Below are 24,061 nucleotides of genomic sequence, written 5' to 3'. Positions count from 1 at the left end.
TTTGAGAGACTTTCCAGATCTGTACCAAGAGTTTTGTCTCTGCAGATGCTCATGTCCAGACCCACTGAATTTTTTTCCCCTCCACCCCTTTGAAATGAAAGATGTCGATTGAGAAGGAGGCTCTGAATATCTGGAGAAGACAGTTCTACCCATCACCCCCTAGCAGGACCTGGATATAGAGAAGGGTCAGCGCTGTCAGCGTCTTCTTTCTTTTACAAGGCCAGCTTTTTTTGTGTGTGTGTGATGGTATTGTCAGTGACACTGGCAAAAAGTCAGATTTAGGAGCCTATTTAAGGGCACAGGCATTGTTGCTGGGTGAAATCCTGCCTGCATCCATAGTATTGCATAAAATCACTTACCACATAGTTTTAAATTATTTTTGATAGATGATTTCTGCTAGGACACACCAAAACTGGGCAAACTCACTTCAAGCTCCAGACTGTTTTGTAAGATAAAGTGGTGCAAGGAGCATCATGACAAAAAGGAAGTTTCAGGGTCTATTCTGCTTCTCTAAGTTAAGATGGCCAGCAGAAAGGAAGCATAAACCAATTCATTAATTCATCATGTAATTACTGTTTTACAAACTGATTTAAAAAATGTAATGTAACATAGTAATTTAACCTGAAAAAATGTGATGATGCTTGGAGTCAGACTGCAACATCAATAAAGTTGAAAGACACAGTCATTTGGAACAGCATCTCACAGACTGCAGTCACTAAAACAGATGTTTTGGATCTTACCTGAACATGGAACAAATGCCCTACTGAAAAAAAAAGAGATTATTCCCTTACTTCCCTGCTTTGCTGCATCATCACTTAAAATTATCCAATTATAACAAATTGGAAAGTCTATTTGATCTGAGAATGCTAGAAATGGGATGGAGGTGAAAGGCACATGCAGAGGATGCTCTGACACCTGGTGACAGAAGTCAGCTCTGCTAGAGAAATTGTGGAATGCATGTCTATTCAGAGGAAGTGAGACAAATCCTTCCAGGTAGCTATGGAGCAAACAAACATGTTAATATTGGGATAAGCCACTTGTTCAGCATTTGCTCCCATAGCAATGCATCCTACAAGAACCTCCAATGCCTGTGAATAGGGTGAGCTCCTGTGGGAGCATAAACTCTTGAACCACCCAGCCTTTCTGAGGTTTTCCTCAGGCAACACAGCAACCCCTCCCTTAGAACCTGCTCTGGTCAACACTTCCTCTCAAGCCCTTGGTTTTGGCCCTTGCATGTTTAACATCCAGGACTGCAAAAGGCACACTGCTGGCTGCTGGTAGGTCACATCCTCCAGCCCTCTCCACAGACAGCAGGCTCCATGCTCTGCTCTGTTTGGTGTCCCTGCCTGACTCACAGAGCTGGGCATGGTGTGGATGAGAGGAAGTATGATAGGATTTGTTCTGTTTTAGTGTGTATAGGTTGCAAAAATAACCACATTTTTCTGTAATAAGACATTCATTATAGCTCATTGGTTGATCAGTGGTTGCTCTTAAAATATTTCTGGACCAGCTGTATCCTGAATTGAGGCAAATCACATTAATTGTTTGAACTGCTCTGTGTTTAGCTTGCAGAAGAAGCTGCAAGTTAGCATTGATCCTTCACGGCTGCACCGTGTACATGGCTCCAACACATGCTGGCAACTGGGTACCTTCTAGGACTGAGGACTTCTGTTCTGAGATGTTTTTGTGGCACTGGATTTGTGTGGCAATGACTGTAGAATGGACCTGGCAGTCAGGGGCCAAACAGAATTCATTGGCCTGAACCTCTGCAAGGCTTTTGTGGATGAGCAGGCAGCTGGATGCTGGTGGTTGATCTCTTTAGAAGGGCTCTCATCCATGATGGGCCTGAGGAAAAGAGGAAAACTCTGTGGTGAGACTGCACTCTGGATTTTAATATCTGCATTCTCCTCAGCAGCTCTGAAAACTGAACCAAAAGCTGCTGGGCCTGGGAGAAGCCCCAGGCACATGAGCTCCCCACACAAGGCACATGCTCTCTGCCTTTGCTGACTCCAAAATGACCACATTAACTCAAACCCAAGCTGTCATGTCACAAGTCCTCTGTTGTATTTCTTCAAAGAAGCAACAACATGATGCTAAATTTACAGCAAACAGGTTCAGAAATAAAAAGGTTTTGGTACATGTGACACTTCTGTAATGCCTACTTTATTTTCCAGAGCTCATTCTAGCATGAATTTTTGTCAGGGAAAAAACCCAAGTGGGATGTCAGGAACCCTTCCTGGAGTGTACTGGAGGAGAGTTTTGAACAAGTGCCACAAGATCTTTGCAACAGACACAGCATTGGCTCTGGGTGGGGAACATGAGAATGGAGCAGTAAGAAAACAGCAAAATTCTGGGCTATTATTCAAGAAAATACAAAATTTACAATACTCAAGCTATAAGGAGCATGGGAAAATGTTTCATTAGCTTTAGACAGTCAAAGGTAAATGTCAGCACAAATAAAAGGAATTGATTTCACAGAAGAAGCAGGAGACCCCAGAGACCATACAGAAATCTGCCTTTTCCCGCCATGAAGTCCCTTCCCCAGATGCATTCCAGTGCACATACCTGATCCTTGGTGACCCAACAGCTGCTGGTCCTGGAATGGGCCTTGGCTGGCTGGTGCAGCCCACAGGCTGGCAGTGCCCTTGGGATCCAGAGGCAGCCATCGTGCTGTGGAGGCCCAGGAGAGCAGGTTCTTTGTCCAGAGGCTGGGCTGAATTCTCTTCATGAGCCTTTGACTGGTATTTCTGTGTACACTGTCTGTCCTCCTCTTGGCTGGGTATTTTTATGCCCCTATGATTCCTTGTTTTCCAGGGTCTTGCTGCAACATCCACTGCAGAGGCAGGTGAAGGGTTTTTTGGAGGGGATGGAATTAGATAACGTTTTGTGTTGGAGAACACTGCACCCTCCTGAGCCTGTGATGAACCTGAAACAGAGTGGAAAGCACAGTGATTTACCAGTTCATCTGACTGGTACATGACTAACCCAGGGAGTGGAAGGTTTTGGAGATGTTGTGTGATGGAGCTGGGTGGGCAGATGTGTCCGTGTTGAATTGTTTCCTCTGACAGTTGGTTTGGTTCACTGTCAGCCTCCCTGCCAGCACTGCTGGTGATGTGTCAAGTAAGGAACAGCTCACAGGCAGAGCTCACAGGGCACCCACGAGCTCACCTGCCCTCCTGTTCTCAGGCAGGATCACACCTGCATCATTCCCTGCCAGTGTCTGCACTGACTTGCTCTAAATACCTTAAGGCTCCTTCCAGTGATCTGAAGTGCAAGGCAGAGAAGTAATCACAGATGAGCAGATCCACTTTTTAAATCAGAGGCAGAGATTATGGAATCTCATAATAAGTGCCTGACTGCTGGGGAAAATATTGCACTACATGCAGGGCTACTTTCTGGCTGTTTGTGTTTCAGCCATGTCATTCTCTCCATGCAATATGTGCAACACACAGAGAAGAAAAATCTTGTTGCTGACTTATAAATATAACCATCATGCACACATGCTTAGAACCATTCTAAATATAGCAGGGATCTGATTGCCCTTTTCTATTGAAAGAACCAACCATTCTATAAATAGCAGGGATCCAATTGCTCTTGTCTATTAAAAGAACCCAACTGTACCTAAGTGCCTGATGTGCAGGGTCCAGGGCAGGAACATAATCTAAAGAATGTGCCACCAAAACTCAGGCCCAGAAAGTTCATCTCTGTGGCTACCAGCTGATGAGGATGTATTTTACTGCCTAGGTAAAGCTGATAAAAAGTTTTCATGGAACAGTTTGTATCATATGATATGCTTTTAAAATGTCCAAACTTCATATTTGTTTTTAAGTAGAGCCATTCTGAGAGACTGGTATGTCTGACTCAAGAGCCTGAAATAACATTCAACGCCTTCCAAAAAATGCAGTTTATATGGATCTGATGCTGCAAACATTTTTATGTAAGAGTGGCTTTGCTCAGATGACTTGTCCTTTTCTGGTCAGAAGGATTGCTTCCAGCAACAAGTTCTTCTGTGAGAAACTCACACTGGACTGGACACACTTCTGAGTGTCATTAGGATCCTGGTCAGTCCCCCCACCACCTCAGACAATTCTAGATTTCAAACTACTCCATCATCATCCTGCAGATTTAGTTAGAAGATGGACAGATCCATGCCCAACCATTAACTTTCACAGTACTATAGGGCAGGACAATGGTACACTGTGGGATGTTTGTGACATTGTCTTGTCAATCTAGAAGGATGATGAGACCATCATACTCAATGTAAAGAAATCATATAAAATCTAAAAAGATCAGATTAAATCTAAAGAGATCATGAGATCATAATCTAAGACTTCTGTGGCCACTGGACAGTAGGCCATTCCTTTAGATTTTTCCAAACAGCTTTTATTCTTGTTAGGGAGATACTGTTTATAGTACTGTTAATACACGTAGAGGCTTTGAAAAATTTAATGATATTTCCAGTTTTTTTTCAAAATATATTATATTTTTCTAAATTTTAGTAGATCCATTTTTACCCTCGAAAGAAATGTAAAATGAAAACTCACATGCTTTCACATATTGAGAAAAAAGGAGTTGTTTTGATTCACAACAGAAAAAAGATTGAAGTTGTAATTATATATGGTCCTCTATTTGATATGTGTTTGGAATAACCATTATTAATGTTTTTAATATTCTTAAAGACAATATTCAACAAGTAGTGAAGAGTGGGAATTCTGCTTTCATTCACGTAAATGCAGTTTCTGAGAAGCCTTTGGCTTTATTCCTGAGTAGAAGAGCATGTTCCATTTTTAAACCTTTTATTGAATGCATCCTTTTGGTTGTGTATCTTTCCAGAATTCCCAATAATTCAGTTAAACCTTAATCACTAGCTCAGCCATTATTTACATCAGTGCCAACTGGGTTCAAATACAGCTCAGTAGGAATGACAACATTTTAGACTTACCTGCCACTGTCATAAATTAATGTCACAAAGTAAAAGAGACCTGTCCTTCTACTACACTTGATGCTAAGCTAGTGTGGGATCACCTTTGCTCCTCTTAATTCTACATATTCATGCTGAAATATATCAACTATGGTCAACACAGCTGGCCACAATGTCCTGCTTAAAAACTGGAATGGATTGCTTAGGGTCTGGCCCTGCAATGGCATTTTCCAGTTGCTGCCCTGGAGCACAGATGCCAGATCCCATAGAACACTGGATTACCCGTGCACCTATCTACAAACAGCACGTGTCTGGCCCAAGGCCAACTCTCCCCCAGGGGTTTAGGTCCAGTACCTGAGGAGGAGTGGGAAGAAGAGTCAAGTGAAATCCTTTCAATGAGGTCCTCATCACAGGCCTCCCTCAACTCATTTTCTAAGCTGTCAGTCGGGCTCCAGTCTTCACCTTTATTCACCTTCAGTGCTTGGCTGGCTTGTCCTTGCTGACCTGTTTGCAGGCACCTGGACATCATCAAGTATCACACCTTTAATTAGCTTTTGACTGTGTTTATGCAGCTGGTCAAATGCAGCCACTCAGGCAAACACCCCAGCAGTGGATTTAGTTACCCACTGTTACTTCACACCTACCAGGAGATATGAAAACTCATTTTAATTGGATCAGCCATCTAAGATGCTTGTGTCTGATTATCTCAAGCATCCTAAAGTTAATCAGGTGAAGTGGGGCAGATTTAAAATACTACCCAGTGAAGTAAGCTTAGAGAAATAAAAACATTTTTACTTCCAAAATAACCATTACCTGTCTGTGAGATCTATGAGATCTCAGCAAGGAGGTATTTGTCTTTTAGCCTTTTGTTAGCTTAGGCCAATGTGCTGCTTGCAGAAAAGCTCATCCCCTTTCAGCTCTTTTACTAGACACTGTCAGGGACAAGAACAGCTCACCAGTTATGAAAAGTGATTTCTTTGCTCTTGCTAAGGAGTGAGCCCATCCTGCCTGTGCTCCAGAGAGAAGGAAGAGGATTCTTCTTCCTTGCCATCCTGCAGATGCTCCAGGTGGGAGGACTGCCGCCCAAAGCAAGGACAGGAAGGCAAGGGCCGAGACCATCCCTCGAAACCACCAGCAGGTGGCCAAAGCGCTGATCTTACTTTTGCAGCAGAAAATGAATGCACAGTTTATGGCATGGCAAGATTTCCCCGGCGGTCTCACCCCTTGTGCTGCTCTGTCCATGCTCCCAGGTCAGAGGACACCTTTTCCTGGTGCAGATCTCTTCCTCCTCCAGAGCCACAAAGGTTTTCTGTCGTCAGACCAGACAGTTTCAAAGGGCTCACAGCAGGTGGCTGTGGAAATGACACAAGTTATCTAGATATCCATGGGAACTCTTCCCAGCTCAGTTTCTGGATGTGGATTTCAGCATACATCAAAGCCCACTGTTGCTTCTGAGCTTTTAGATCATCCCTCATCATTTTCTAACTCCCCAGTTTTGAGAAGTCTCACTTCCCAGTCATGTACTATTACAGCCTGAGGAACCCAGGGTAGCAGTGACAAAACTGTTGATTTATATTTCACTGGATATAAGCCTATAGCACCTACACCAACAAGCATATTAAGACCAGTACCACAGAAACTGCATCACTCAGTATATGACCACAGCTCAATTCCACATCCCAGTTCTTAGCACACAATAATTCACTAAAATGTTCAAATTTGTTTCAGAAAAGCTTCCTATGCTGAGGCTGTGGTAGCAGAAAGACATGGGGAGTACACATCTTTTCCCTGCAGTTCTTTAACATCTGTTGTGAGCATTAAGTCTGTGTCCTGTGCATCTCCCTGATTTACCCCAGCCTGTTTAAATCTACTCATGTGTAGCTGTGCTGTGTTGAACCTCAGGGCCAACAAAAGCTGACCATGACAAGCCAGGCTGCTCCCCTTTACACACATGGGTATCCTCTCACTGAATTACAGCCAAATTGAGCAGGCTGACCCACAGGGCAGGGGCACCACCCCACTGCCAAGAAGAACAAACTTTGGCTTTGTGTTTGTTCAGTCAATAGGAATGACCTTGCAGCATTAGCAAGCTGGCTGTTTACACCAACATCAAAGAAACACTGCTGAAAAAAGTCTTTTTCTTAATAGCTGTTGTAGAAATACTATCAAGTTTTGCAAGCCTGCCTTGTACTTTGCTCATTGCAGGAGGATGATACGTGATTTTCACTGCTCCCTTGCAGCTGATGGTCCACTGCTGCTAACACATGGGCACATGCAACATCATGGCAAGGGACCCTCTGTCCTCCTCAAGGCAACTGCATCTTGGGGGTTCTTGGGCTACAGAAGAGAGTGAGCTGCTACAAGCCACACTGGGAGTTCAGTTTATCCCAGGAGTTAGGGGGGGTCACCATGCAGCAATGTGAAGTTTACAAGAAAAACATACACCTAGCTTTTGCCTCCTCACATGGAGGGCCTTGGCAGGGTTCCCACATATAACCTGACGGAGTCCTAAGAAAAACAGGAAAAGAGAAAACATTTTACTCCAGCATTTAACAAACAGTGCTGTCATTGAAGTCAGTTAATACAATTTCCCATAGACAGGAAGTTATAATATTCATGGTGTAGGTTCACAGTGTCAGCTGGCATGGCCTGACACTGCTGCTAAGAGGCAGCTTCTCTGCTTCCACCAGAATCTGTCTTCTTCTGACCCTGCCCTGCCTCCTTAGCTGTGCTGGTGCAAATATTTGTGTGGGTACATGGTCAGTCAGATCAGGGAACAAATTCAGATTTAAAAAAAATATTATTTTGGGGAGTCTTTTTTGTTTGTTGTGCTGGATTATTTTTCAGCTGGATCTTGATTAAAATCAGGTTAAAAAGAGATAAGGCGACAAAGGGTCAGAAGAAGCAGTGAACATTGGGTGAAACTGTCTCAGTAGTGTTAGCTGCCTAAAAGTGTGTGTAAAACTACAGTCTCATTCCCTGACAAGCTGTACTTGGTTTCCATGTACATTTCCAAATGTGCACTCAGCTGTTGACTCTGCATTGCTTCATCTAATCCATCATTCCGAGTCCTACCCATAGGCAGGGAACTGAGGAGAGACTAGCATCTGAGAAAAGCAGCCCACAATGCCTGGAAACAAATGACATCTAATCTGCAGTCCATGGGCTGGTGGAGTTACACCATCACGGTGTTTCCAGGGTCAGGGAAGGATGGGTGGTATTTCCAAGTGACTAGGGCAAGAAGGGCAGTGGTAGACCTGTGTTTTGGACTAGCTTGTAGATCAGAATGTGAAGTCAAGGAACTGACTCTTGCTGAAGGACCAACCTCTGGAAACCCAGACCCAAGTGCTCATTGCCAGCAGTGATGCTGCTGCAGTATGAGACTGCAGTACATACAGTCTGAGCCCATGATGCAGCGGGGAGAGAATGTGCATCACCACAGCTCTCTGGAGGACTGCCTTGGACCACGCTCCCATGGCTGAACAGGACGTGCCCTGGTGTTACTCAAGCAGGACAGCTGCAAAGAGGTCTGAAAGGGGAGCAGCACTGCAGTATGGGGCTGTGAAAAGGGACAGTAGCACATGGGGGCAGGGGGCTGAGGATGGGCAGTGCAGGTGACTGGCACCTTCTGCTGCACGGGGAAATAAAGGAAAGCCTATGCTTAGGAAAGCCTAAGCCTAGGCGAGTCTCGTGGAAGATAACATATGCTAAACCTGATTAGCAGTGGCATGGGTGGGTGGCATTCAAAGCACCCTGGCTTTCATCAGCAATAACATTCAGAAGGAGGTGGAGGTGTGGGAAAGAACAGGATTAAAAAAACATACATTACCATGTGTCAAATCACTGGAGTCATCTTTTGAGAACAGCTTATCAGGAAAAACAGTGGGATCTGGAAGAGGACAGCCACCGCCCAAGAGGCTGGCATCACTAGAAGTCCCTGCACTAGCAGAACACCGTGCATTTCCAGGTCTGGAAGTTGTTGGGGCTTTTGGGCTGCATTCGGACTGCTTTGCTACTTCTCCAAGATATGGACCTAGAAGAGAGACTTCATTAGTGCAAGCACAGTTATGCAAGGCTTCAAACCACACCATCACTGTACCTTGCCAATATGGTGACTGCTGCTGCACACCTGGAGCTATAGAGGACAAAAACATATGTAACTGCAGCTACAAGAAACATGCTGGAATGGGTCCAGCCCAGAGAAGGAGGTCTTCCAGTGCTGTACAGTCATGGCAGAATCTGGGGATCCCTAACTAAACTGATATCCCTTCCCACTCTTCTTCTGCTTCTGGGCACCAGAGACAGACTACTGAGGTTATGGGTCAGGAACTGCTCTGTGCTCACCACCCACCTCTGGCTGCCCCACAGGGGAGCCTGGACACATCCAGGGCTCTGCTACTTTCCCTGCCTGCATGCCCAGGATAACTGTGAGCTGCCTCTCATTTGCTGCCCACCTGCCCACAGGGAAACCATTCCAGACTTGCTGCAGGCACAGCCTAGGCCCCAGTCCTAAAATACATTGCTTAAATGCCCTGGCACAATGCAGATGGTGATGGACACCTTACCAGAGCCACCAGTCAAACAGGAGAAACTGTACCAGGAGTTACAAAAATCTGAGAATGGCAATGATAGATTTTTCCAGTATTGCCTCAGAGACAGATAGTTCTCTGCCACAGAAAGAAAGGTGAAAATTGTTTTTGTAATGCTGTAGGACAGGAAGGATTATACAAAAACTAGAAAAGGCAGACAGAGCCTTGGCCTCTTACCTGCCCAACTGCTGCCTATCCTGGGAGCACAACACAGCTCTAAGAGCAGCATATGCAGCCAACAACCCATGGGAGAGAGAATTTCATTCCAGTGCCCAGATGAATAATGTGCTTTTTAAAGTGCTGAGCACCTCCAAAGGGAGGCATCAGCTCTGTGATAATATGGCCACCTCCTTAAGAGTTGAGTGTTAGGGACCTTTAATACATCTTGGACATAGCTGTTAACATGAACCCATGAAATACACTCCATGTGAAAAGTACCCAAATCAACATTGCTACTGGAAAGAAAAATGTACTGGGATGTCTGATTCTGACTGTATGAACTTACTGGTTTAGAGCTGCCAGCAAGAATATAAGCCTGGTTACACCAGGGAATTACATGAATTCACAATTTTGTGCTCTGCCCCTACTGCTTCTGTCAGCAAACTTTGTTAACTAGTTTTCTGAACCTCAGGTGATGTTGCCAAAGCACAATCACTGAAGGATCAGATTTTAATGGACTTTTTCCCTACCATGACTACTATTACAACTAATGATTTGGACCCATAGGGATTCAATAAATGACAAATGTATGTACTTATTCCAAAACAAACTAAATTTTTAATGGAGTGCAGTTGGCAGGCAAACCACAACCTGGGGAGGGGGCTGGGAAGCCAACTGCATTGCCCACATTAATGGGAAGCAACATGAGCAGTTCTAGGAAATACTGTGCAATATTTAACAGTATGTGATAAAGTGCATGTAGCATGACACGTAAAAGCATGGACATCTGAACTATTACCAAGGCTGCAGGCAAGGGGACAACAGATTTACTTTCAAACCATTTATTCTCTACTAATGAATGTAATGAACTTAATCTAATAACAAAGAAAGTGGAACAGATTTCTTACAAGACCATGCAATCTTTCTGGGATGTTGCTGCCACTGAAGGGTGGTAACCAGATTGCCTTTCCTATTATTAAACTGGAATAGGAAATCCTACCACATCCATGCTACATGGGATTGACTGTTACCATGGAAAGAGCTGTGAACAGCTGTTGTTGAAACATTCCTTTCCAAGTTTTGCTTCTTCCCATCATGCAGAACAAGCCCTAAGTACAGACTCCCAGCTACTGCTATATTTGCTTGATGCTCTAGAAGTTGTCTGAATTTTTGATCTTGATGCCCAGTTTAGGACAACTTCCATTTAAATCTGAACTGTTTTCTGCTGAATTCCAGCTTTCTTACTTCCCAGGTGAAGAAAACAACATCCTTTGTCCCTTCACTATAAGTAAAGATTGGCTTTAAAGAGGTTGCCTTGCTCTTCGTCTTTTCTTTCACATCATAACTTGAAAAATTAACCCCAACAAGAAACCTGTCATACCTAACCATGAAATGTCTTTGGCTAAACCACCTTCCTTGATGGATTCCTTGATGATTAGAGAATCTTCATGCACCTTCTTGGAAGGAAGGAGAGTAGTCTGGCTTGCTGGTATCCCATCCAAATACTTCAAATGGGGAATGAGTTTTTTTACTTCTGCTCTGTAATTATAGTCTGGATCCTGGAGAAATTGAGAAAGTGGTCAGTTTACTTAACAGTCTGTGGACTTCCAGTAACTCAATACTGTTCAATTTCTATGACTGCCATACAATTTGAAATGCTCCTCACATAATTTCTACTTGAACTGATAATGAAAATGTCCTGAGGACTGCAAAGACACGGCCTTCACCTAAAGGCTCCTTTTTTGCTTACCCACTGAAGACTTTGCCATTTGTCTTTGTTATATTATGTGTAATGTGCAAAAGCAAAAAGGCCATGGATGCCCATGGAAAGCCTGGGCTCCCTCAGTATTAAACCAATCTGTCTCCCTGCTTTTGTGATTCTCTGGTGTTTGCCTCAATACTCAGGTGATAGAAAGGCTTGAAAACATGAGTGTTGATACACCTGCTGACGGAGAAAGAAAGAGCACTTCCATGGATTGTGTTTTTAGGCACACAGTAAAAAAAGTATAAAGCACAAGTGCACTGATGGCAGCAGAATACAAATGGACAGCTACCCACCAATCAATTGCTTCACCCAGGCAGATCTTATGCTTTTCAGGACAATGCATGAAATATTAGAAACCCCCTCAAAGCCAAGTCCTCATTCAACACAGAGTGGTCATAAACAGAAATCTTTCTGTGGGGTTTGGCTGCTTGGATGCTCCCTCTCACTGCATGATGCAGCACTGATGTTGGCAGAGGGAACTCACCAAATAAAATGTGTTAGTTGTTGTTAAGAGGCAGACACTAATTTTTGCAAACTAAGTCTTTAATCTTAATTTAGAAATTGAGTCAACCATTCTCAGCTACAGCCAATTCCCAGCCATGTCCTGTTGAAGAGAAGAATCATGTTACGCTCATGTTACATTACAGCTACAGAGACTGCAGCATTTATCATCAAGTTGTTGCTCTTGGTTTAGATAACAGGGGAAGATGAGCTCATCTGAAAATCAAATTACAGGGAGCAAACAGGCCATCTGAAGAAAGAGCAGTAAATTTAGCTGGACCATTCTGTAGATTAAAAGTAAATAAATAGGAGAGCTTTTACAGACCTTTAGCAAGGGCCAGACTACAAGAAGGAGCTTGAGGAATTAGAGTTGGCCATCAAGGGCACACCAAAGCCCACATATACTCTTTTCTAAATGGCTTTTCTATACACTAAAAAATTGCAAACATCCACTGAAATCAAGAAAGCAACAAAGTCCATGGAGAAGCTCTCAGCAGCGAATGGCAGGCCCCACAGAAAGACTTCTGCTTATGACCACCTGAGAGCAAAGCATCTTCCCAACACAGACACTGGGTGGGAGACTACAACAAACTCACAGTCTGCCTCTGCTACAGCTCAGTGTAAAATACACCTTTGTGCTGATTGCCTGGACAAATTCACATCTGCAACCACCAATGACCACTTGAAGCCTCCCCGGATATTCCTCTGTGGATACCTGGAACTTGGACTGTAGATAAGATAAAGGTGGTGCTATTGTCTGGGTGTTATCTCACACTTAGGGCAAGGTTAACAAAGCTGAGAAGAATGTATCACTGATAATGGAAACAAAAAAATGCAGAATTCACAGGCCACAAGGAAAGGCAAACCAGCAACTCTGCTAAAATCAGTTCCCACTGGGAAAAAGTTTTGACAGGGGAACCTTGTGATCATTGGCTCAAAAGAAAAGAAAGACTAAGCATGTGGACTAATTAGCATTAGACACAAGAGATAATCATTTACCCAATAGCATAAGAGAACCATGCAGCCAATTAATGCTTAATTCCTTTGTTTGCTAAAATGGGTAAAGAATGAAAAGTTTTGAATGACGTTGGGACCCTACCACCAAGAAGTCCAGGCTGAAGAATGATCAACAGGGATGCCACTGGATCCATGGGTGGTGACAATATTCTTCTCTCTCCTCTCTTTTCTATTTATTTTTATTTCTCTACCTCACATTTACTGTTAAATAAAATCTGTATCACTGACTTTGGCATAAGGTTTGCACTGTAACTCGGGCAGAAGCATCTCTCACTGATCAGATCTTAGCACCTACTTGCACAGGAGTAGAGACAGCCATTCTGCATGGAGAAGAGCAGGAGGGCACACCACCACATACCACTGCTCTTTGTACTTCCATTATGGGACAACATGCAGAGCATCCCAAGGACTCATTTCACCTGAACCGACCAAGGGAAATCTGACATTTCTCCACTACAAGTACACTTAAAGACTGAAGATGCCAAATCCTCCAAAAATCCCACTTTCATTGAGCAGGAGCAACAAGGGAGTAGAATCAGACCTTCTGTGCTGTTAGGATACACTGCACCATTTCCATAGTAGGAAGCTATGATATGAAGTGTCAGTAGCTGAATTTATCTCCATGGGAGTAGAAAGAGTAAGCAGGCATGCCTTGTCCATCACAAGCAGGCAGTGCTTCCTTACTGCAGGAATATGTTTTCCCTCTCATGATTACATCTTCCATAAGGGAGAAATGTTCCAAAATGGAGAAATTATTTTGGTTACAAGCAGTTACAATGTGGTCCCTTAAGGATAATTCCACCACTTTAAACCAGAAAGGCAAGTATATAATATTTTCTTTTGAATTCCAGAGAGGAAAACTATGACAGCTAAAGAGCTACCTTCCATGGCCCCTTTTACTGAACAATAAGATCAAGCCAACAATTACATCTGAAAAATGCTATTAACTCGTATATTTAAGAAGTGCTAAGATTTAAAATATCTATCTATTGCATGATTGAGTTTTAGTGTTTTCAAGTCTAAGTCCAGGAAAAACATCAAACCCAATCTTTTAGGCAAATTAACAGCATCAACATAACTTCTTTAAAATACACAGAAAAGCTATAGAATATGTTACGGTGGGATAACAGCATCAGCTCTGATTTTGGACCTGCATTATCAGCTGTTTATGGTGCCATTGGGAATTGCACCATCCTTAGTGAGACCTGTGTTTTACATAACTCTGTATGTGTCCACAGACCTTCCAAAAGACCTGGATGGCAATATGTTGGTGTTTTAATATCCCAACAATGCTTTTTTATGAAGAACGAGAAAGTCAAAGAGAGTAATACAGCTCTGAGGCTGTTCATGTAGAATTAGATCTCCCTTGCTTTGCTTGTTGAGAGCCCTGAAACCGAAATCAGATAATGTATTACTCTGTTCTCATCTTTGTGTCACAGAGGCTCTTTCATACCTTCAACAAAATACCTCAGTAGAAACTATTCCATCATTTTAGTATGTAAGATGTGAGTCACTTTTGCATCTTCAACTTTTTCTGAAGGTCTTTTTGGTCATTTGATTTTAAGCTTTCAGGGGAAAGGCCAATAAGCAGTTCCAACATTATAGCTTTCCCCAGTTACCTCAAGCACTGCTTTTCTGAGGGCTTAACATCTGAGCATGGTGGCATTCTTTTGGATTTTGGACTGAAGAGCCTCCAAAAGAAATGCAAAACCCTCAAAAACTGGTGTCTCACCACAGAATCACTGAATGGTTGGGGTTGGAAATGACTTCTTAAGACCACCCAGTCCAGCCTTTCTGCTAAAGCAGGTTCACCTGGAGCAGGCTGCATAGGATCACATCCAAAAGGGTATCTCTAGGGGAGGAGACTCCACAGCCTTCCTGGGACACCTGTTCCAGTGCTCATATTCCAAGAGAAGAAGTTTTTCCTCATATTGCTGGGAAACAGGCCTAAGGCTTTACTAGAAGTCTTGTATTTCACTTGTGGTCATCCTGGAGACCATACTGATGAGACCACAAAATCAACAAAAATTAAAGGTGGGAAATGCATCCCACGGCATCATTGAGAATGATGCAATAGGAAGATGCAGAAACATTTCTCATTCCCAACTCACAGTTAAAAAGTACTGACAAAAAAATAACACAATATGTGCAAACCAAGTCCTCACCTCTGCAGATTCTGCATTTGGCTTCAGGCAAATAAGGTTGCCTTCCACTGTCAGGTGGCTTAGCTTGCAACAAAGTCTCAGGTACTGCACCTGGTTGATGTCCTCAATATTGTTCCCTTCCAGGTCCAAAACTTCCAGGTGATCCAGCCAGGTCAGCTGGCTCAGGTCAGAGATATTGTTGTAAGCAATGTAGAGTTCCTCAGCAGAAGTAAACAGAACAAACATGTAAACCATGGGCTTGCACAAGTAACACTGAAGCTTTGCAAAATCTTTTCTAATACTTGAAATACTAAAAGTCACAGGATGAAACTAGCAAGATAGTGAACATTTTATAAAGTGTGGCTGTTGCAGCCTTTAATAATAAGAGCTAATTTGACCATATACTGCTTTAGGTGTACTCAGGATCAGACCTGAATGTTACACCTCATTTTAAAAAGTTATACTGTAGCATCTTTTAAACTAACTCACACAATTCAAGGCATCAAACCGAAGCTAGCCAGAAAAGCAAGAGCTGAGGAGAATGAAGACTAAAAGTAAAGAATATCAACTGAAGATAGATCTGAGATTGTCGCTTGGCAGGACACATCTATACTTACTTTTAGAGAGCTGCAGGAAGAGATCCCATCTAAATCTGACAGCCCACACCGAGCCATCCACAGGACACGGAGATGGGACAATGATGTTCCAAGATCCCTTATAAAAAACAATTCAAGCTCTATTTGAATGAGCGAAAAAAATCAAGACTTTCTGTCTTTTTCCTAAGACTAGGCCACTGCTACTTCCTTCACATCTCACATTGTTTACAAGATATTCCATTAAAAATGTTCACCCTTGAAGGTGGGGAATAAAATGATACCCCTCTTTACTTATCCCACTGTCACCTTTGTTCTTGCATGACAACATGTCACCCCAGTCCTGTTTGATTAAGATTATTCCAAGAGCTACATCATGGTAATTCTGCCTGTAAATCACAGGCAATTGCTAAGAATTAAGTGGGGTTTTCTTATGCTGGCATCATTGGCTGTACTCATATAACCCAAATTAACACGTCTGAGCTGACTGCATGGTCAGTCTCACTCTGTCCCTCTTACAGAGTTACCTCTCTTCTGGTTTTGCAGGTTAAAGGAATAACACTTTTGTCAAATCAGCAGAAAATTATAATCCTTTCCATCCTATTTTCCCACCTTTTGGGCATAGCAAAATGTCAATAAGGGATAACTTATATGAACTTTTTCTGGTCATAACCCAGAAAAATCACACACTGGCATGCTTGAGTCCACGCACACATAATGTCCCACTGACATTACAGTGCTGCACAATACAAAGATAACACAAAAAGGGTGGCAAATCAAACTGGGGCCTTAATCACCTGCCACCTTTGGTAACATTAAGTTGCATAAAGCCACTAGCCCAACATAAACAAAATACAACACTTTATCAAATCCCAAACCAACCAAAGCTCAGAAATTTTTGACTGTAGCCAGATATCAGAGTATTGAATAATAGAGAACTAAACAGTGGGTAACTAAATTCAAAGACAGTTTATCAGAGGAGGTAGAGACTGGCATGGAGTTCACAGAAACACAGTAATGGCTGAGTTGGAAGGAAGGCCATCTTGTCTAACACCCATACTCAAGCCAGGCAAGCTTCTCAGGATGACATAAAAAGCTAAAATAGCTCTTAAATAGAGATTATTGGACCTCAAAATTTTGGATTAGCTATCTCTCACAATATTCATTCTTATAATACAGAGAGTAGTAAGTTTTCTACAGAAAATTGCAGAAGATGGAAGTCATGGGGGCCCTTGTAATCTTGAAATATCAAGGTAAGAGTTGTACTCATGTCTTCTCTTTGTGGATGACAGGGAACAAGACCAGCTTTGCATTTCCCTCTGAGTCCCTCATGCAGCTCTGATACAGCTTTACAGCAATCCCTTGTAGTCAAGCTGCCTGCTTCAGGGATACTGGGCATCCAAGCCAGTCCCAGAGGTCAGGAAGGAATGCTTTTATGAGCGGGGATAGACACATTCTTATCTGTATTTTTTGTTGTTTCTCTACCATCTGAATACTTGGGAAGGGCCTTGTCAGGAGAAAGGAACCTGTGTAAGCCTGAACAGAGGATAAGTGCAAGGAGAAATATCCTCAGGCGCCTCTCTTCTGTGAGGGGCCAAATACAGGGCTGAATGGGAGTTTTCAGGTGAAATTGGGGGTTTCCACCCCTCTGCCTCCTAGGGACTGGTATGTCCATGGACATAATTCAGACCTATCTGACTTCATCCATCCCCTACCACTGCAGGGGCCTCAGGCACTGGGTGTCTCTAACTACCCCTTCCCTGGATGCTGCCCATTTAAATAAGCTCACAATAGACACACTACACAATGTGTTTATGCTACATTTTACAGCCTTTGAGGTGCAAACAGTGCCGCTGACTCAATGGCCAGAACTAAACAAAAAAGAAAAATCTCAGTCTCATTGAACATCTCTTTCCATCTAAGGCTACTCTTCCCTTCAGGAGAAAATTCTCAACTGATATGAACCATGACACCTGCAGTGAATTTTGTGCATCCAGGACGCTTGCCTCTAATGACACAAGGATAAAGAAAGCCAAATTCATATCACCACATCCCTGGCCTTGCACAAGATCTTCCAGGGTCTATTTACATTGTGCATATTTTCTAAATAAAACAAAAACTGGTTCTAAGGCTTCCTCAAGGAACAGATGCCTCCCAAAGTAATATTTACTGAAAATTTATTATTAGATTTGCAAGCTGCATGCCTATAATAAGAAAGAAATTAAATTAAATTACAAAAACACAACCTACCATGAAGCAAGGCCAACACACTCTTAAACACAAATATGGCATTAGGAATAACGTGAAGGGATTGCACTGCTCATTTCATGACCCTCTTCAAGCACTGATGAGATTTTCAAATTTGGGCTAATTCTGGTGCAGAATTTTCTCTTCTGTAAACCACTGAACAGAGATAAAGGGAAGTAGTCACTCTTGTTTTTGTGTCATTGAAACAGTGTTTCTGATAGATGCTCTGTTTATTAGGCCAGCAAAACTGAAGACAATCCTAACCTGATTACTCTACATATGGTAGAGTAAGATATGGTGAATGGACTTTACTTCCATTTTTTATTTATCTTGAATTTTTAACTGAAGGGTTTTTGCCACAGAAGGAGATTGCCACAATATGCTTGTTCCTAATGTTTCTCTGTCAATATAAACAATGCCAAAGCAAAGCAGAGGATTAATTCTCAAGCAATTTTTACACAGGTCCCCAAGAACAAACAGTTATTCCCTCTAGTCCTTGATCACTCCATGCATTTGTGGAAGCAGTTCCCTGCTCACAGTCAGAAGTCTAGGACTTCCACAGTTAAATCTTATTTCTCTTTGCCACAGTTTTCTGTTCCAGAGCTGGCTGTGGTTAAACCCAGTGCACACAGGGTCAATCCCTACTCACACTGCGCTAGTTAATGCATGGGGCGCACTCACTAGGAATTATTAGCTAACAAGTCCTTAAAGCATTCTCCTGCTGTGCACACCATCAGAAGACCCTAACTGAAATGACTTCTAAAGCCTATTTACCTTACTCTTCACAATTTGTGCTACTAAGTTTAGTCTCAAATCCATTCCAGTTTCATTCATGGGTTGCAGCTCTGACTCTCCTACAGCTAACTGGCACGAGTCAGGAGTAGCACTTTCAAGGTTAATACTAATCAAAGTTGATGAGGATTTGCATTCCAGATGAAAGAATTAGGTTGTACATCCCATGTCTTGGGTACTTGAAGAAGGCAGAACCACTGCACGTTTGCAATGCAACCCAATGTGTGATAGCAGAGTCTTGTTATTAAAAAAATGCTTTAACAGACACTTCAGAATAGAAAAATATATGGAAGCTAATGGGAAGTGGTTTCTTATACGGCTGAAGTTGGCTGTCCCAAAGCTCATCGTTAATTCAAGAAACAAAGTACTAAGAAAGCATGAACTTTGTTGCACCGTTTGGTATGACTTGGCCCAGTTTTGCTGTCTCTAAGGGAAGAGACAGCAGCCCAAGAGATCTCTTCTCCTGCCCCTTAAGAAGGGCACTCCAGCTCTTGTGAAGACCAAAGGACTGTCACCTCTCCTCCCTGCTAATGTAGAGGCAGTGAGGAGAAGAGGCAAAAAGACTTTTTACCCTTTGGGCTCTACTGCAGAACCAAATTCCTCTTGCTGACACTGGGGTCGTGCTAGCTGCTAGAGGAACCTAAAATTCTGGATCATGCAGTCACATTTTGGCCCTGCAGATCTTTACTTCTGCATCTGTAATGAGTCATCCCTAGTCAGAGATGTAATCATAGCAAAGTACATCTGCAAACATTTTATTCAGTAACTAACAAACTAATCTTTTGGAAGCTGCATGACTCATGCTGTAGCATCAGAGAAAATTCCCTTGTTAATTGCTATAGAGATAATTGCCCTTGAGAGCATGGCTGCTGTAAGGTGAAACAGCCATGGAGCTCAAAGTAAGCTGCTCCTCACAACTGCACGCACCTGCATTTCTGAAAATTCTTCTGAAATATTTTGGCTGGTGAGACGAGAACTTAAGAGCTTGCAAGAGATGGGAGTGTCTCTTCTGGGACCAGCTCTAGAGCATCTGGCACATCCACCTTGGAGGGGGTGAGAGCAAAGTGAGGAGTTGTTTGATTACACATGACCACCATGGCGTGCAAGTATACACACAGGCATGTTTCATTTGTGTTAAGTGCAGAGGGTGAGATCAGCCCAAACTGGGGAGATACAACTATTGACTTTTATTGAAATGGAATTAATGGGAATCTGCACTCTGATAATGATTTACTAGGGTAGACTATTTTAATGTAGTAATAAACTCTTAAAACCAATTTATCAGGGTAGTAAGAGAGAAAATTCACTATAATTATACTTGCAGTGTAACAAATCACTCCCCCAAAATAATCATTGACCAAGGCTGAAATTAATGAGACACATGTCAGAGACAAGGATTCTCCTGCATTGGTCATGATATAAACATACAGAAAATTACAGCACCTATTCCAAAAATAGAAAGTAGGATTGAAAAGTTTGATGGCTGACAGGAAAAAGATGAGACTCTGTACAAGGCTGGTGGCAGTTGGTCATAAGATGCAGCACAGGAGTGCTCCAGTGATGTGCAAATAACAAAGAGCTTACAGAAGGAAAGAGAAGACACTGTAGAAGAAACATAGCTCCCATTAATACAACGAATAATTCCAATCCAGTGGAAAAGTGTCCCGTCCCAAGTGATGTGGAAGCTGGGAACTTAACAGGAAAGGCAAAGAATTAATAACCAAAGCCATTATATTTCCTGCTCACCCCTGCTATGGTTGATTTAAGACAAGTTTGAGGCAGAGAGATGGAGCATGGGGTGGTGATGTACATATCATAACCTTTGATTGTGATAAACAGAGGACTACAGCCCCTGGAGCTGCCAAACCAGAGTCCTCCTGAGTAATTACTCCACATGTGCTCCTACACACACAGCTTGCCTGCAAAACACACACTGAATATCAGATCATGTTTTTAGTATCCCAAAGCACCAAGAAATCAACACAGACTCCCCTAGTTTCACTTTTAACCCCAAAATTTGCATTTATAATTGATTTTGAGGAAATAATATTAATAAACCAAAGGGTTTGAAGCTTGGGTTCCAACTATCTCAAAATAACTGCAGCAGGGATGGGAACTCATCAAACAGCCCAGTGCTTCTGTGAGGGTCTTGGCAATACCTTCCCCACTTGTGCACAACCATTTAGTATTTTTTCCCATGAAATCTGATGCTCCCATCTTGTCATCACTCCCCCAGGCTGGGGAGAGAGCAGAGGGGCAATGAACAGTTTGGCTCACAGCACCTAATAACAAGTTTGAGAAATAATGTGTTCTTCCATTAATCCAACATCCTTGTTCTTCAGGGACTGATTTGATCCAGCCAAATTTTTACTGGATGAATATCAGACCTAGAGAGCCAATTCCTATTCTTGGTTTCATGACAATAAATCCTGAATTGCTCCACTGAGCTCAAGCTACCCAGTAAACACAACAGCAAAACCCTGAACACATTTGTCAGTTTGAGCCCTGTCGTTTGTTTTTGAAGTCAGTTTTGAATCATTTACCTAAAAATAAAGCACTGGAATCCATGGAACTTGCAAGAAGTATCTCAAAGCACACCTGCAACTGATAACGAATAAATCTTCAGAAGCAATACATCTAAACTAGCCATTGATGCAGGTTTTATTTATTTTAAAGATTGCTCTGAAAATGAATGCACTGGTAAATAGAGAAATTTAGACTGTAAAGGAGTGACCAAACTACAGTCTTACAAAATAAAGGCATAAAAGAATCCCATCTCTGATCTACAGAAATCAAGAGGAATTTATCAAGCTGCACTGTGATAACATCTATATGGCCAATGTCAGCACACAATGCTTTGGTTGTACAGATAATTCTGACATCTAAAACAAAAACTTTTAAAGCCTGAATGTTATTTAAATCAGTAACACATGCTTTAATAGGAAGCTTACATAAAAGTTTCATTGTTTTCACAAATAGCTGTATTCAAAATTGTAAAACTGATTGTATGCATGTGTTCCTCATACTTGATGAAACCCACGACACAGCCCCCAACTCTGCAAGCAGTGCTGAGGCCACGTCCTTATTGTCCCTGCAGTGTCCTTTTACAATTGAACAAATGTCATGTGAATGTGATGACCTGCCTTGCTTTGCAGCATTGCAGTCTTTGCAGTCTTTGTATTCGCTCTTCAAAATTCAAGTAGCAATAGGCTGAGGACTGTTGGCTTGGCTCTCCTCTGTCCCACATCTTACACCTCCATGACACACAGGCTGCCTTTAGCATCTTACACTTCCTTGGGCCAGAGTGAACCATGGCCCAAGGTGCAAAATAACAAGGGTCATCTTTTGCAGCCAGAAGGCCACTTTCAGGCTGAAATACCATGGAAATGTAGTACCTACTAATCTGCTCTCATTCTGCCTTCTGAACTGTGCAAATTTTCAAAAGAAAGACTTCCTAATCCTGTTGAGACATGTTGCTGGAGACTTCAAAAACTGAGCAAAAAGCGTGTTCGCTATGTAATTCTTAAATACATCAGAGGAAGGCTAGCTTGTTTTAGGCTGAACAGAAAGCATGCATTTACCAAATGTCCTCTTAAACAAAAATTGTGTTTGTAAAATTCTGTTTTCATAACTCCCTTTTACATGCAAATGAAGAATTTCTGAATGAACAAAAAGTTATTGTTGCCAAAGGCCTTTGCAGTAGCACGTCTCTGTTGTCCCAAATTTTTGAGGCAACCTTACTATGAATAAGAAGCTGTTTTCAAAATGGGCTGCAGTGCTAATGCCCCTGCCAATATTTCTCCCAACAAACAAATTTCACTATTTTATTCTAGGGTTGTGGGGGTTTCTTTTGTTTGTTGGCTGCTTATGTGTTAAGTTCCAAGTTTGGAAAGAGGCAAAGATCTTATATATTGCTTTTTTTAGCTGTGGATCTCTGCTGCAATCACTTAATTGACAGCAAAATAGGTGTCTGGGAGGAAATGCAACTGCCTGGTGCTGCACCAGGGGTGAATAGATCAGGGAGAACATTCAAGGTGTCACATTTCATCCAGCCTGTGACTCTGCCTTTTAATCTTTGTTATGCCAAAGGGAGAGACACCTGCCACAGCTTTTGTGGGCCTACTAAGAAAAAGCACAATTATCAATGAGCCACGTGCTTTTGGCCAGCACTTTCACTGAAGCAAAAGCCTGAAAACAAGGACAAGAGACTACCTGGCTACAGCAGCCAAAACCACAAACTATCCAAGGCACTTTGGCTGTTTTCCAGGACAGGAGCCAATGACCACTCTGATGGTCCTGATAAGAGTATTTGAGCACTGCCATGGACACATCTGTGGCCGTGCTTCAACCAGAGACACTGCACAGAAATCCTTGTTGCACTAACACCAGTGCCCACCTCTCCCTGCCTCCTCCTCCACTGCTGCCAGGCAAGGATGGTAGCTGGATACAGGAGATGACAACAGATGAAAAAACCAAACCCAACGAGATACATCTCTGGGCTATTCCTGATTTATAACTTTTTCACTTGTCATTGTTGCTTCTCATTGCCTCATTGAAACCACTGTAGCAACTGCAATATTACATCAAGCACTATATTACTTGAAAGAGCTTTATTTTCCATGTCAGATTATATCTTATTTAAACAAAAAGTGCTTTGTGAAACCAACAGGAGAGAGAGATTTAGAAGTGAGAGTGCTGATACATACACTTCTGTAACTCATCATACTTGTGCCTAAGGTAACTGAGATGCTTACTTCTGTTAAAGTTAATACACATGAAATGCGGCTTTAATTTCAAGTGCTCTCATTTTCAGTTGCTGTCAAAAAAAACCTAGAGCAGAATAATGGGATTGATCAACGCTGATGGAGTCAGGAACAGCAATTCCTTAACACACGGATATACAACATGTGTGGGAAGGATAACGTAATTTTGTGTTAATTTTCTTTTGATCATTAAAACTGCTTGTCAGCTTAGTTACTGCTGTAGCATTCTCACAATGAAAGAACAGTCGCTTTAACTCAGCTCCCACAATCTGAGAGGAACAGAGATTGCCAAAGAGTGATCCTGTCGAACAAGACTTGCCCTTGACTACATTTTTTCCACCCTACTTCAGCTCCCACCCTTGGCATAAAGCTGCACCCCAGCGAAACTGCAGAAACCTAACACACCGGGGCTGCCTCCCAATGGGGGCACTACATCTTCCACAAGATCAAATGGATTTTCAAACAGGAATAAGTTGAGACACACAGTAAGTAAAACTCTCTCACCCACAGAACCATTGCCCCTCAATTTAACCCCAGAGATACTGACAGTTCCTATAGCTTGGGCAATTG

At 42.4% G+C, this 24,061-nt stretch overlaps 1 protein-coding gene across 1 annotated transcript in view; it reads right to left on the bottom strand.

Moving 5' to 3' along the window:
- Positions 1-580: 580 nt before the first annotated feature.
- LRRC56 (leucine rich repeat containing 56) overlaps positions 581-24,061 on the bottom strand; it is a 57,635-nt gene continuing 34,154 nt past the window's right edge. The window contains exons 6-14 of the mRNA XM_005419503.3: positions 15,714-15,810; positions 15,118-15,315; positions 11,051-11,228; positions 8,751-8,954; positions 7,365-7,429; positions 6,143-6,273; positions 5,276-5,439; positions 2,566-2,926; positions 581-1,845 (exon numbers count right to left, since the gene is read on the bottom strand). Coding sequence (XP_005419560.2) covers positions 1,653-1,845; positions 2,566-2,926; positions 5,276-5,439; positions 6,143-6,273; positions 7,365-7,429; positions 8,751-8,954; positions 11,051-11,228; positions 15,118-15,315; positions 15,714-15,810 — 1,591 coding nt within the window. The 3' untranslated portion in view covers positions 581-1,652. The remainder of the gene's footprint in view (positions 1,846-2,565; positions 2,927-5,275; positions 5,440-6,142; positions 6,274-7,364; positions 7,430-8,750; positions 8,955-11,050; positions 11,229-15,117; positions 15,316-15,713; positions 15,811-24,061) is intronic.

This window comes from Geospiza fortis, unplaced genomic scaffold, assembly GCF_000277835.1.
Source record: "Geospiza fortis unplaced genomic scaffold, GeoFor_1.0 scaffold66, whole genome shotgun sequence".
In the NCBI taxonomy this organism is placed as follows: Eukaryota; Metazoa; Chordata; class Aves; order Passeriformes; family Thraupidae; genus Geospiza; species Geospiza fortis.
The sequence above is the reverse complement of the archived record's forward strand: the minus strand, read 5'-3'. Positions and strand labels throughout refer to the sequence as shown.